At 50.3% G+C, this 13643-nt stretch overlaps 1 protein-coding gene across 5 annotated transcripts in view; it reads right to left on the reverse strand.

The window, feature by feature from the left end:
- The window catches only part of MARK3 (microtubule affinity regulating kinase 3), an 84628-nt gene continuing 70985 nt past the window's right edge, over positions 1-13643 (reverse strand). For 2 of the 5 annotated variants that reach the window (XM_045287710.1, XM_045287709.1), the window contains exons 13-18: positions 11028-11245; positions 9476-9579; positions 4439-4696; positions 2980-3006; positions 1924-1968; positions 1-479 (exon numbers count right to left, since the gene is read on the reverse strand). In XM_045287710.1, the coding sequence (XP_045143645.1) occupies positions 134-479; positions 1924-1968; positions 2980-3006; positions 4439-4696; positions 9476-9579; positions 11028-11245 (998 nt within the window). In that variant the 3' untranslated portion in view covers positions 1-133. The remainder of the gene's footprint in view (positions 480-1923; positions 1969-2979; positions 3007-4438; positions 4697-9475; positions 9580-11027; positions 11246-13643) is intronic. The other 3 variants (XM_004698810.4, XM_045287711.1, XM_045287712.1) reach the window with 3 other exon arrangements.

The raw sequence follows: 13643 nt of genomic DNA on the forward strand, positions 1-13643 counted from the left end.
TGCGCGCATTCTCAGACTTTAATATCATGATTTAGAAGATGCAGACGTTATTGCCTAAAGAGGGTTCTAAATACGTCTCCGTGTTCTGGAAAACACTTGAAACGGCTGCGTAATTTATACCGTAATGACAGAGCTACAGCTTGAGCTCGTTGGCAATCTTGGAAGCGATATTTTTAAAAGCGATGGATGTGCCTGATATCCGCTTGAACCGAACGCCATTGAGAGAGAGTCTGGGCAGCTTGCACACCTCCATCTCCCACTGCACCAGGCTCTCGGCGTGCCCGTCGCCGTGCACACAGAGCAGGAGGAAGCGCTCCCTCTGCTCATAGTCACAGCTGTTGGCATCCAGGACCTTGCGGATCTCCCGCATCATGTCCCCAGGGTCCAGGGAGCTCGTGGTCTTCATGCTCCAGGTGAAGCGCAGTGAGCGGGGCTTGGCATCTTTGTTCTCATCCTTCTGCTCGGCAGACACATTGCGACTGGAATGCACAAGGCAGGGTGAGTGTTAGGTGCACAGCACACCAGCCGGAGTTGGTGCAGCAACCCACTGCTGCTGGCCCACTACACACCCCACTGGAAGAAGGCACCCTCCAACCTTCTCCCTCCCACATCTGTAAACCAGGCTCGAAAAGCGCCACCAGGCAGCTTGCCTTTATTACAACTCCAAACATGATTTGCTAGATAGAATTCCTGAAGGGACAAGAGGGCTGGAGCCTCCTGCAGGAGATGATGAGCAGACAGGCCGAGCCAGGGTACGGGGTCACTCACAGGGGCTAGGCTGGGGCACCATCGAACTGCCCCTTTACAGGGGGCTTGTAGTGCAGCTCAGCATAGCCCACACTGCACCTGTGCCCCAACATTCTCGGCTCCAACAGCTGCTGTGGGTGTAGCAGCTAGGCGGCGCCTATCCTCTCTGCTCCATGCAGGCCCATTTCTACCCCAGCGACACAAGCCGACTGTCAGGCTCTGAGGCTGATTAAGGGCACACCTGGGCATGGCCCACAGAAGGCAGGTGGAGGCCTAGCACCATGGGAACAGCTCCTTGGCATTTAAGCACTGTCTCGCCACGAACAGCTCTCATCCCTTGCGTGTGCAGGCACCTCTGTGGGGGCGGAGCATCCACACCCAGGATAAGAATGCTGAACCCTCCCTGGCACCCAGCTCTCCCTGCCCTGCCAGCACTGACTAGAAGCTTCCTGCGCCAAGTGGCTGTTCTGAGTGGGAACGGACTCAGTGGCAGGGGTTTGTTTTTGTTCTCTGTGTGTAACAGGGACCCGGATCTGGGGCCTGTGTGGCAGGGAGAGAAGGCAGCTTGGAAGGCAAGGGTGGTGGTGGTTGAAGGGTCCAGGACAGTGAGGGAGTGGTTCTCCAGCAAGCTGGTGCCTGAGACAATGGCTGTGGGCGGGTGGCAGGGATGGGCCTGGCTGTTCCAGGAGGGCTCTATATGTGTGAGCGCATGCACCCCACCCCCCAGCCACCGCCACCACCCAACCAGGTACATCCCTGCCTTTACACATTTTGATGCAGAGGACCAGAGGACCATCCTACTGGAACCATCACGTTGACCCAGGCCAGAGTGGGAGTGGGAGTGGGAGGGTGGGATGTGGAGCGGGGCTTGAGAAGTTCAAGGGGCTAACACAGCCAAGCAGTGACTGCTGTGGGGGGAGCACAGTGGACGGGGCATAGAACTATGGGCTCGATGAGCCCTAAACCTGCATGGTGACCCTAAACCAGATAATCAGCACCCTGAAAAGCAAGTCATTTAAACATGAAACCTGTAGTGGGAGTGCCCTCATGTGGCCAACTGGGGAGCGGCCACCCCACCTCCATACTGAACCTGCACCAAGCTGAACATGGGGCCCCTGTGCCATGGACATGCATGATGTACTTTAAGAGACTTAAAACAGAAATCATTTCCCTCACCTGGAGCCCTCATATCTCCCGTTCCTCTCATATTCAGTTGGAAGCCTCAATGGAAAGAACGCAAAAGTGGGAAAGAGAAAAGAGATCTTACATAGCAGTACTGGAATACACACATGCACACACACGCACTTGCGAGCTGCTCGGCTGCCGGATGCTCTCAGGCCGCTCTCAGGCCACGAGCACTGTGTTGGCTTTTCTGAGGAAAGGGGAAGTCCCATCGGCAATATTCTAGTCAGTGACAAAACTCTGTCCAAGGAGAAATGTGGCCCCTGGGCAATCAGTGAGCCCCTGGGCGCATGTGCATCAGGGAGGATGTGGCCCCGAGGTGGCCTGTCCTCTGAGGACAGGCAGGAGGCACAGCTGTGCATGGCCCCCTTGGCGGCAAATTCTAAGACAGAACAACATTTGTGGCCCCTCTGAATGAGTAAGGCTTAGGACAAGAGTTGAGGTGAAATAGTGGCCAGTCCCTCTCCGATGGTCAGAGAGCCCTGCAGACATCTGTGCTGTGGCCCTGGCCTCTGCCAAGGTGATTGCTGTGGCCGTGGCAGCTGCCCACACCTCTGTTTCCAAGGACACCAGACCAGATAAGGGCGCAGGCTTGACTTTTGTGCATCTTACACTGGCATTTCAAAGCCCCGTGCCAATTCAGTGCTCGGTGACAGAAGTGACCAAAATATGCCCACTTACCTTCTCCCAGGCTGTGGATGGGCATTCATAGCACATAAGGTCACTAAACACCCCCTTCTTCACACAGGAGCATGCCAAGTGTCATTAGTATGGAGACAGAATTATTTTGATGCTAAATAATTCTACCGGAGAGGAAATGCACAGAGCATGCGCAGGCGGGCCGAGAGGCCACATCCCTCTAAACGCCCTTCAGAGTTAGGGCACTTCTGTCCAAACGTGCCTTTCAAAGAAATAAGCATTTAGTTCTCAGCAGGAGGTTTAGTTTTTAAGGAAAAAACCATACAAGGCTAGAAAGCCAGACCTGATGTTAATTGCAGGAGTCATTTGGGGGTGAGGATTGGATAAAATATGTGCACATATAAATCCTACCTTTTGATAAACCTGAATGACATGTTTCTAAAAGAAATTAAGCCAAAAAAAATAAATTAACAAAAAATAACTGGCACAAGTTAAGTAGAAATTCTAGTCAATTACAGAGAGAAAGAAAAACCACCACTAAACTAGGACCCGTTTGGTGGATGGACAATGCTTCACACACAGGGATACTGTGTTGAACAGTCAGAGTATTAGGTCACTACATGAATATGTGATCTTTTAAGTAGAAATGTCAGAATATCTCTACTTGTAAGAAAATATTTAGAAGCAAACATTGACATTAGCCATGGATCAATTAAATGCATTCCTCAGAACCAGACATACACCAGAAAACCCACACCCACTGCTGTCAAGGGGATTCCAACTCAAAGTAACCTTGGCAGGGAGCATGGTGAGGTGAGGGTCCTGGGTGAGGGGGGTGATGGTCTAAGGAAGCAGGTGCTGAGCATGGTGGGGGCTCAAGCCATGGTCTCCTCTGGAGGCTGACAAGCTCAGCTTCTTTGTCATGTGAGATTTCAAGTCTCTTTGAGTCATCTATGGCCACAAGGAGCTGCTACAGGTGAAACCCTCGGTCCACGGCAGGTGGCCTACACCTGTCAGTGATTGTACTAAGACGACCAAGTTCAAGCACAGGAGACCATGAAACAAGTCCAGGATTGCATGATGTGTGAGGTATAGTTAGATAGCTGACCACAGAGCAGGGTAAAGGGCTTGAGGTGGAGGTTGGGGCCTACCGGGGGCCTCATTTCCGCGGCAGATTCCATTTCAGCCTCATCTCTGAAGAAGGAGCAGGGATATGGGGGACACTGTACTCCATACAGCTCTGCTTGGGTGCAGGTGGGGCCCCCTAGGCCAGGTTACTCATCTGCCCAGTCTGGTGTACAGGGCTGAGGCAATAATGGAAGGGATGAGGCCTTAGGTCTCCCAGTGGTAGGGCAGGTGCTTATGGGGCAAAGTGGTTATCTTTCTATTTCCTCCTGAAGCACCGGATGTTTTGAGACCCCTGGACCCTTTGGCATAGTGATAGAAAGAAGTCCTCCTTGGTCAAAGTCGCCATGGGCCCTTAGTCTAGTCTGCTCACACATCGTTGTCCTCTGAGAATACGCCAGGTTCTCCTCATCCTGCCCTGCTGGCAGGAAAATTTTTGGAGGTACCAAGCTCTGAGATCCCCTGCTCCATGGGATGCTGGGGGCCAGGTTCCGTGCAGCCTCCCTCAACTGGGGGTGGGTCCCTGCCACGAGTGACCACTGAACCCGGAACCCTGATCCATCCCCCAGAGCCAGTGTGTCCCCACCCTGCGGAGACCCTGCCTCTTCCCTAGTCTCAAGGACAGAAAGGATACCACACAGAACAAGCAGCACAGGCTAGGATGCTGCCAGCAGGTGCCCCCACTCTCCCCGCCCCACAGCTCTTCCTATAAGCGGTCTGTACCCTGTCAGCACTCAGCACTTACCTCCTGGTTAGTTTTGAAGTGAGTTTACTAAAAAGATTCGTGGAACCCCGGCTGCGAGTCTGGGACAAGGGTGTGGCTTCGTGGGACAGACTGGGCGAGGCTGGCGGGCCGTTGTACGTGGCTGTCCGCCGCTCCCGGGGCTGGCCGTGGAAAGTGCTTCGAATGGCCCTCCCTCTGGGGAAGCGTATGCGGTCGGGGGTGGCCGCGCTGCTAACACTGTGCGTTGATGCAACTGGAGCGCTCTGATCCGGAAGGGCACTGCAGGGGAGAGGGGCAGTCCACCTCGTTCGTTTTTGGGTTTTTTTCCAAGATAATCTTACTGAGGGTTCTTACAATTCTTCTTACAACCCACACATCAATTGTATCCAACATATTGGTACATCTATTCCCATCGTTCTTTTCTAGACATTTACTTCCTATTGAGCCCTTGGGATCAGTCCCCCTAGCCCCCTCCTTGTTCTTAAGGTGGTGGCAGGTGGCAGCAGGAAACCAGACGCCGAGCGGGGTGGGGCAGCAGTGGGACAGGCACACACGGACTTTTGGGGCCGAGAGGAAGGCAGGGACTGCCATCCACAGTAAGGAAGGGTGAAATCAAGGGCTTCCCTCCCCACAGAAAAGGGGTACAGTGAGCATGTGCTGATGTCACTGACACACAGGCACCGGGACTGTTTGGGGGCACACTAAGGATCCAATGATGACAGAGGATCCCCTGCTGGGGCAGGGGCAAAGCCCTGGGACACAGGGACACACAAACACAGGGAATGGCTGAGAGGAAACCCCAAGGTAGGCCACCCTGAGACTAGGACAGAAGCCAGGGCAAAGAGCTTCAGCTCACACAGTGGTGGGGTTTGGCACCTTCACTGTCTCCAGGAGAAATCATCTTGGGGTGCCCAGAAGCTGACTCAGCTTTACTTTCTGATGCCTCAGCTGCTAGGCAAGTCAACCCCTCTGCCTGCCTGGGATAGACAGAGTGACCTGTTCTCTGCACACACCAGTTGGGAAGGACAGAGCCACATGTCCCCCGGAAAACACCTGCTTTTCCATCTGCATCCTTCCAGAGGACTACGCTCTCTGACACTGCTGAGGGTTCTAGAGCAGCTACCCACAGGACTCACCTCCAGGATCCTTAACTTTAAAGGTGAGAGCATAAGACCACATAAGTGGGCGGTGCAAGCAGAAGCCCCCACTGATGTCTCAGCAGGAAATCGCACACCACTCGGCTGGGGCCGCTAAAGGACATCCAGCAAGCTGACAACAATGGCCACTGCAGAGACCCACCAAGGAGCCCCAGTAGCCCAGTGATTATGTGGCCGGCTGCGGCTGCAAGTTGAGTTGTAGGTCCCACGGTGAGACTGTCTAACACCCTACGGAGTAGCTCTATTGTCCTACAGGACTACAACACGGACGTCAGCAGAGACTCTGAGACTTGCTCTTCATCGTGGAGAAGCTAAGGCACATGGAAGTCAAAGAGTTCAATAGAAAACTTCAAAGGGCAGCTCAAGAAGACAAAGCCAAATATTATAATGAAACATGCAAAGACCTAGAGTCAGAAAACCAGCATATCTGAAAGCACTAGCCCAAAACAAGATGACAAGGGTCCAGGAGTTGACGGAATGCTCTTGAAATGTTTCAACAGCTGACGAAGCACTCACTTGCCTATGCCAGGAAACCTCGGCCAACTGACTGGAAGAGATCCTGACTTGTGCCACTGCAAAGAAAGGTGACCCATCAGAATGCCTGAGCGACAGAATAGCATCACTCTTAATGCATGCTGGTACTCATTTACAGATTACCCAAATACGGTGTAGCCATCCATTAATGGGAAGCCAGTTGCAAGAGGTTCAGGCCCCAGTCAGAAGAGGACGTGGAACAAGGGATATCATTGCTGACGTCAGATGAATCTTGGTTCAAAGAGAATATCTGTGCTTTATTGATGACGCAATTTTATTAACTATGAGTGGACCATAATAAACTATGGATAACTTTGAGAAAAATGAGAATTCCAGAACACTTCAATGTGCTCATTCGGAACTTATATATGGATCAAGAGGCAATTGTGAAACTAGAACAAGGAAATACTGCAAGGTTTAAGTCAAGAAAGGTGTGCATTGGGATTGCATCCTCTCATCAAACTCACTTCAGCCTGTAAGCTGAGATGATCACCATACAAGCTAGATGATATGGAAAACATGACATCAGGATTGGAAGACTTATTAGCAACCTGCAATATGCAGCCAAAACCGCTTTGGTTCCTGAAAGTGAGGAGAGCCTGAAGCACTTGCTGATGAAGACCAAGGACTGCAGCGATCAACACGGACGACGACTCACGAAAAAGACGACCAAATCCTCACTACGAGACTGAAAGGAAACATCATAATAAATGGAGAAGATATTGACGCTGTCAAGGGTTTTGTCTTGTTTGGAGCCATAATCAACGGTGATGGAAACAGTATCCAAGAAGTCAAAAGATGGGTCACACTGGATAAATCTGCATCCCAGGACCTCTTCAGAGTGCCCCTTAGAGGGAAGGCTGGCGAGACTTCGTCTTACGAACCGTATATGCTCGAGTGTAAGCCAACCTGAACGCCTCAGTCGAGGCATCTAGTTTTACCACAAAAACTGCAATAAAAATGTGCTGAAACGGCTTATACGTGAGTATATATGGTACTCTGGACATGTTGAGAGAGACCAGTTGTTGGGGGCATTATATTTGGTAAAACACAGGGGAGGGATGGAGTGGAAGGCCTCAGGGAGATGGACTGACACTGTTGCTACAATGATGGGCTCAAGCACAGGAACACTGAGAGGACGGCGTAGGGCAGGGGAGTGTTTCGTTCCGCTGTGCACGGGGTTGCTATGGGCCAGAACCGATTCGATGGCACTTAACAACAACTAGCAATCAACACAAAAGCCCACAAGGCGAGTCCTAAGAAATTAAACAGAACTCCCAACTTTTTCTAGAAGCGAAAATGAGTAAGAGCGAGAATTGAGGCAGCCATCTGCTGAGACAGAGTACAAGCAGCAGGTAGAAGCTGCAGTTCACCGGCAGAGCACTACAGACAGAATGGCTGCATCTCAGTGCTGGGACTGAAGGCACCGATGCCTTCAAGATGAAGGCACCAGACTCAAGATGACCCATCACAAAAGAATGAAAGACCTCAGAGCCCAGGAACAGGAATGGGAGCATCGATACCAGGAGGGTACAGGGACGGTGGAGAGACGAGGAGAGGAAGGGGGAACCAATCATAACGGTCGACACATAACCCCACCCCCCAAGGGGGATGAACAACAGAAACTGTGGGGCAAGGGAGATAGTGGATGTTCTAAGATATGAAAATAATAATGATTTATAATTTATCAAGGGGTCATGAGGTGGGGAGGGAGGGAGGGAAAAAAGAGGAGCTGATACCAAGGGCTAAAATAGAAAGTAAATGTTTACAAAATAATGATGGCAACATATGTACAAATATGCTTGACACAAGTGATGTGTGGGGGAGGCGGGAGCGGCGTGAGAGGGGGAAAATGAGGAGTCGATACCAAGGGCTCACACAGAAAGCAAATGTTTTGAGGATGATGGCTACAAATGTACAAATGTGCTTGACACAGTGGATGTACATGTGGACTGTAATAAGAGTTGTATGAACCGCCAATAAAAAGATTAAAAACAAAACAAAAAACAACTGATATATGGACTGTTATGAGTTGTAAGAGCCCCCGGTAAAATGATCTTTTAATAATAAAAGAATGAAAAACCTGTCAGTTCTGGGCATCATCACAATCATCATAATTCGAAACCCCAACACACACACACACACACACACACACACACACACAGAACCAGGCCACCACACACTTGCAATCATACACACACACACCACACCCTCCCAGATCATCACAGGCTTGGATCTAGGACTCGGTGCACTCTTTGGGTCTTCCTACAGAAACCAATGGGACCCATCCGGCCTGTTTGCCTCACTCACACACCCGCAGAGCACCGAGCAGCCTGTGCAACCCCTCCACCCCTCCACTACCCCAGGATCTTCTTCTTCAGCTAGCCTCAATGGCTGCCCATGACCAGAGGATGTACAGCTTAAGCAAAAATTGGACCTCATGTTCCTGTGCCAGGTGCCCTGCAGACCTCAGCATCTTGAGGATGGAGTGTGATTCTGTACTCTGTCCATACCATCAGCACCCTTGTCCCATTTCCCCTGCTGTCTCTTCCCTGCAGGTGCACTATGCCCTCCCTCACCTGGGCCTGGCATCCTCTGGATTCTTCCAAACTCAACTCTTGGGGCCACAGGCTTCCCAGAGCACAGTTCCATCCAGAGTGAAACCACCATTGCTCCCCACATTGGCAGGGCAGAGGCCACGTATCCTGGGGGTTTGGCAGACCCGCGGCGAGGGCAGCCTCCACAGAGCTCCGCCAGTGCAACACACACTAGCCTGCTCTCCGGCCAGTTCCCTACAGGGTGCGTTTAAGAACGTGCTTTTCCTCTCTCAAGACTAGACTCCTTGCTTTCCTTTGCCCCCCCCCCCCACCACCCCAGCGAACTCTACCTCATGACCTCTGAACTAACCCAAATCTCACTTTACAACTCTCAGTAAGGTCTGACGTCATCACCCCCAGATCTCTCTCTAGGTAGCAGAGAAGAACAGAATGGCCTGTAGACTGGAAAACAAGTTCTAGAGGCACACTGCTTTAATCAAACCCTTCCCCCAACACCAGCCTGCCCACGCAGCCCTTTCTGAGGACTGGTAATCTGACCTTTAACCTGGCGCCACCCCCCACCCCCTCAAGCACCACTCTCCTCTTGGACACTCTGGATTCACCCAACCCCTCAGCTATGAAGATGAAGGGGAGCCGGGGGGCTGGGGGGAGTTTGTACACAGAATCCTGGAATCTCACTGTAAACCAGCATTCAACTGAACCTATCTGTGAGAAAACTTACAGCTGAGAACGGAATTACTATGATAATAAAAGCCCGGTTCACTTGGAAAAAAACTAATTTCCTTGCAAACAGGTACACCCATACCTACCTGTTCTCTCTTCCATTCTGAATGACCGAATGCCTATCAGCTGTAGTTCTTTCACTACAAACGTAAGTATTCCGCCTCGTCATTCCACCAGATGCTGCGTTACTCTATGAAAATGAATTTTTAAACCGTTGGTCTTAGGAAAATTATAAATGATTAGTTAACCCATGCAAATAATACTCTCTAAAGGTGACATTAGTGAAGATGGTGCTCCAGCAGTCCCTGGGTGGTAATGATAGTACTCGCCTGCTTGCATTTGGCTGCTGGCTCCACTCAGGGGAGTCTTGGAAGCAAGGCCTGGTGATCTACTTCCCAAAACCCACCCCTGAAAAACCCTGTGGGGCACAGCTTGTCCCAGGCTATGGCTGACATGATGGGGGGGCCACCCTAACCTGCAGACGAGGCAGTAAGCCAGCAGCTCTGCTCTCTGCCAGAGCCTGACTCCGCACACACTGCGAGCACAGAGGGAAGGGCAGAGGGAACACCTTGGGATTTGACAAGACAACGGGACTGTAACCAGACACGGCACTATGCCCTTGAGGGAGGCAGGAGAGGACCATATACTGAAGATCAAAGGTGACCGAGACCATGGGGACATGATCTCCAAAGGGCATGGAGAGAAGTGGAGCGACAGGGTTGAGTGGTGAAGGCGGAGTGTCCTCAGCCTTCTCTGACAATGTCATTAAATGCCAGTGGGCAAAGTGAAGTGTGCCCTAGGCACACTCCAGGGCACCTGGAGGCAGAGTCCTTTCACACCAGGACTTGCTCTGAGCAGCAGGCCAAGGGCTGGGGCTGGCACACTTCCTGGCACCTGTATGTAGCCCTGGCCTCCAAGGCCCTGAAGGAAGCATGAGAGAGTTCAGAGAGGAGCAGGCTTCCCTGGGCTCTGCACTGGGGTGGCAGCTAGTCGAGGAAGGCAGGGCAGGGTGTCACTTGGGGATATCACACATGGTGTCACTCTCTCCACGTACTTTCTCCCCTAGCAGATCCTTCAGAATGCACAGTCACAGTTTATTATCAATTTAATGGTAGAGCAACACGTGATAGTTTAAATGTAGCATATTCTAGTTTATACGGATACTTGGTTTTATAAAATCTCTTCACACTAAATTACAGTATCACGAGTGGTGATTATTATTAGTAGCTGAGCTAGTTCTCAACTCTTACCAATCCTGCACAGGTTTCTGAGGCTGTAAGTCTTTACAGGTGCAGGGAGCCTGATCTTCCCTGCCCCGAGTGGCTAGCATGTTTGAACTGCCGACTTAGTGGCTACCAGTCCAATGCTCAGCCAACACAGCATCTCCCTGGCCTGGGAGCAGTCTGGCCTTCTAGTGCTCCTTTCAGGAGACGACTGGAGGGTCTGTGGCTACACTGCCAGCCTCCACTCTCACTGAAGCGCTCCCACCTTTCAAGGTCTGGCCCAATTGAGAGGCTAACTGCCAGCCCTGGAGGCACAGCTGGGAAGGTTTTCCAGCCAGAGGACAACCCAGGAGCGAAAGACACCTGGGTCCTGCTGACCCCGCCCAGCCAGCAGGAAGTGGGCCGCAGTACTCACCCCCGGGGCCGTGGAACTCTTCTTGCGCTCAGGGATGTCTGCCTTGTTGGGGTTGCTGGCGTTGCCGAGCATGGGGCTGGCTGGAGCGATCCCCTTTCCTCCAGCGACACTGCCACCTGACTTCCGGGTGGGGACCCCATCTTCTTTAAGGTCACTATCTGTAGCGCTCGTTTGACTCCTTTTTGGATACGCCACAACGGAAGGAATAGCTGGCCCGGCTAAAGGAGAGAGAGTTCAACTTTTATAAGCCAGAGGGGATTTCCCATTTTATCCGAGGGATATAAACAGTGTATGAATTCCAAGAAAATAGTCATGCATCTTAAAAAATGTGGAATAGCACCATCTCTTCTTAAGAAGCTTCCCATTCGTACATGCTTCCCAATACCGGAGCTCAAGCCCAAGTGCATGCAATGGTCTCGAGCATGCTCCTCTTCCTCCAGGGTTTCCCACTGAAGGCTCCTGGCGCTGTGTTTTGGAAACATGCAAGGAGGGCTGCTGCACAGATGACCCCACATCACCAACTGCTCCCGTGGGATGATGAACAAAAACAAGTTTTATGGTTCATTTGTTTTAGGTTTCATCTTTGACTTAAAAAATAAACAAACTCCTAAGTAGCAATGCCTTCTTTGATAGTTCTGGCCGAGGAGTGGGATGCACAGAGAGCTATGATAAGCCGCTCACAGATCCCATAACAGCCCAGGAGCTCGCAGAGTAGAGGCTTCTGGAAGTGGGTTCCTGGGAGTTTATGACAAGTGCTGCCCTGTGGAAACCCTGGAGAACCACCCCAAACACGCCTCCTTGACCCTGGGGAGGTGGCGGGTGTCGCCACCTAGTGACTCTGCCCGGTGCTTGCACCATCCTCAGGAACCTTACTTATCTTCTTATGGCAGTTTTCTTTATATTTAGTCGATTACAAATAGGAGGGGGTGGGGAGCACTTCTGGGGGAGCTAAAAGTAAAATGAAAAAGGTTTAATTTTACCCAATGGAGAGAGCACATATGCTTTTCATTTGGAAACTTGAATGTAGAAAAAAAATTTAGTAAAGTGCGGAAAGAAATGACCCTCATCACTGACCTTTTCTTCACTATCAGAAGAATTCTAATGACCAGGACTTTTAAGTGGCTACTGGCCAAACTGGTTTATCTGGAAACTTTTATAATTTATATTTAGAAATCACAAGTTTTTACTATTTTAAGGCTTGAGAATCTGCCTGGGAGATATGATACATGTATCAAATATAAGTCAGAGTTTCCAAACACTTCCCTGGTCCTACCTGTACTCACCTGGGCCTTGTGTTAGCACATGTGGACCTGTGTGTCCAGCAGGCAGGACGTAACAGTCCCCTCAGAGACAGCCTGTGGTTGCTGACTCCAGCACCCTCCCATCTCTGTTACACTGTCCTTCCAGTCTGTCTAGGGAGTGGTTGTGTGACACTGGTTTGCTTCAATGAGTAGAACCCCCTTAAGATTCATGCACATGGTTGTGAGTCTCAGCAGTTTGCTCCTTGCTTCCACAAAGACTGGATTTTATGGAGTGGAGCTGATTAGCCTTTGCCTCAGTGTGTGGGGTTGAAGAGAAATTCACAATGTAAATAGCCATATATCTTCTCCTATTGCTGCAAGGGGTTTATGCTTTCAAACTTACTTACATCTTCATCTCAATTGCAAAATCAGGTGTCCACACATGGGCCACTCATTCCACCTGACAGAATGCAGATGGAGTAAGTCCAGAGAAAGTAAAAACAAATAAACAAACAAAAACCCAACATAGAGGTAAAGAGGGTATCTTTAAAAGGTAGGGCTAACAAATTCTGTATTTTAGAATCCTGGAATTAAAGTAAATATTCCTGAAGTTCACATTCATAGCTAATGGTGATGAATACATACTTGGCTATTGTTTCAGGGCACCCACACAAGGTGCTGTCCAGGCAATACAACCTTTGGGGTCCTGAGCCTTACAAAGGAGTCATTTCCAGAGCAAGGAGTTTAAGAGTGAGTAGTTTAGCCCGACCAAAATAAAGAGAGGATCGAGAAGGACACTGGTCCAAAAAATTAAACCCATTAAGGCAAGTCTCTAGAACTGCATAGGTCCAATATGACAGCCTCTAGCCACAACATGTGGGTACACTGCTGTGGTTAGATGACACCCAATTGGTTCAGGTTCATAGCAAGTCCATGTGAAACAGGACAAAACCACGTATGGCCCTGCACCATCCTCAGAGCTGTTGCTACGCTCAAGCCCATTACTGCAGCCACTGGGCCAACCCATCTCACCGAAGGCTTTTCTGTTTTTGCACCGACCCTCTACTTTGTAAAGCATGATGTCCACTGAAAACACATCTAAAGTATGTGAGGTAACCTCCTACTATCCTCACTTCTAAGGAGTCTGCTTTCTGGGTTTCATTTTTTCCAAGCCAGATTTGTTCATTCTTCTGGCAGTCTGTGATATATTCAATATTCTTCTCTACTAACAAAATCCAAATGCATCAATTATTCTTTGGCCTTAATTACTGTCTAGCTCTTACATGTACAGGGGGCAAATGAAAACACCACAGCTTGGGTCAATTCACTAAGTGCCACCTTTGCTTTCTTTTTTTTTTTTTTTACTTTTTGGGGG

This window comes from Echinops telfairi, unplaced genomic scaffold, assembly GCF_000313985.2.
Source record: "Echinops telfairi isolate 266 unplaced genomic scaffold, ASM31398v2 ScPeMD7_18;HRSCAF=68, whole genome shotgun sequence".
NCBI classification, from domain to species: domain Eukaryota; kingdom Metazoa; phylum Chordata; class Mammalia; order Afrosoricida; family Tenrecidae; genus Echinops; species Echinops telfairi.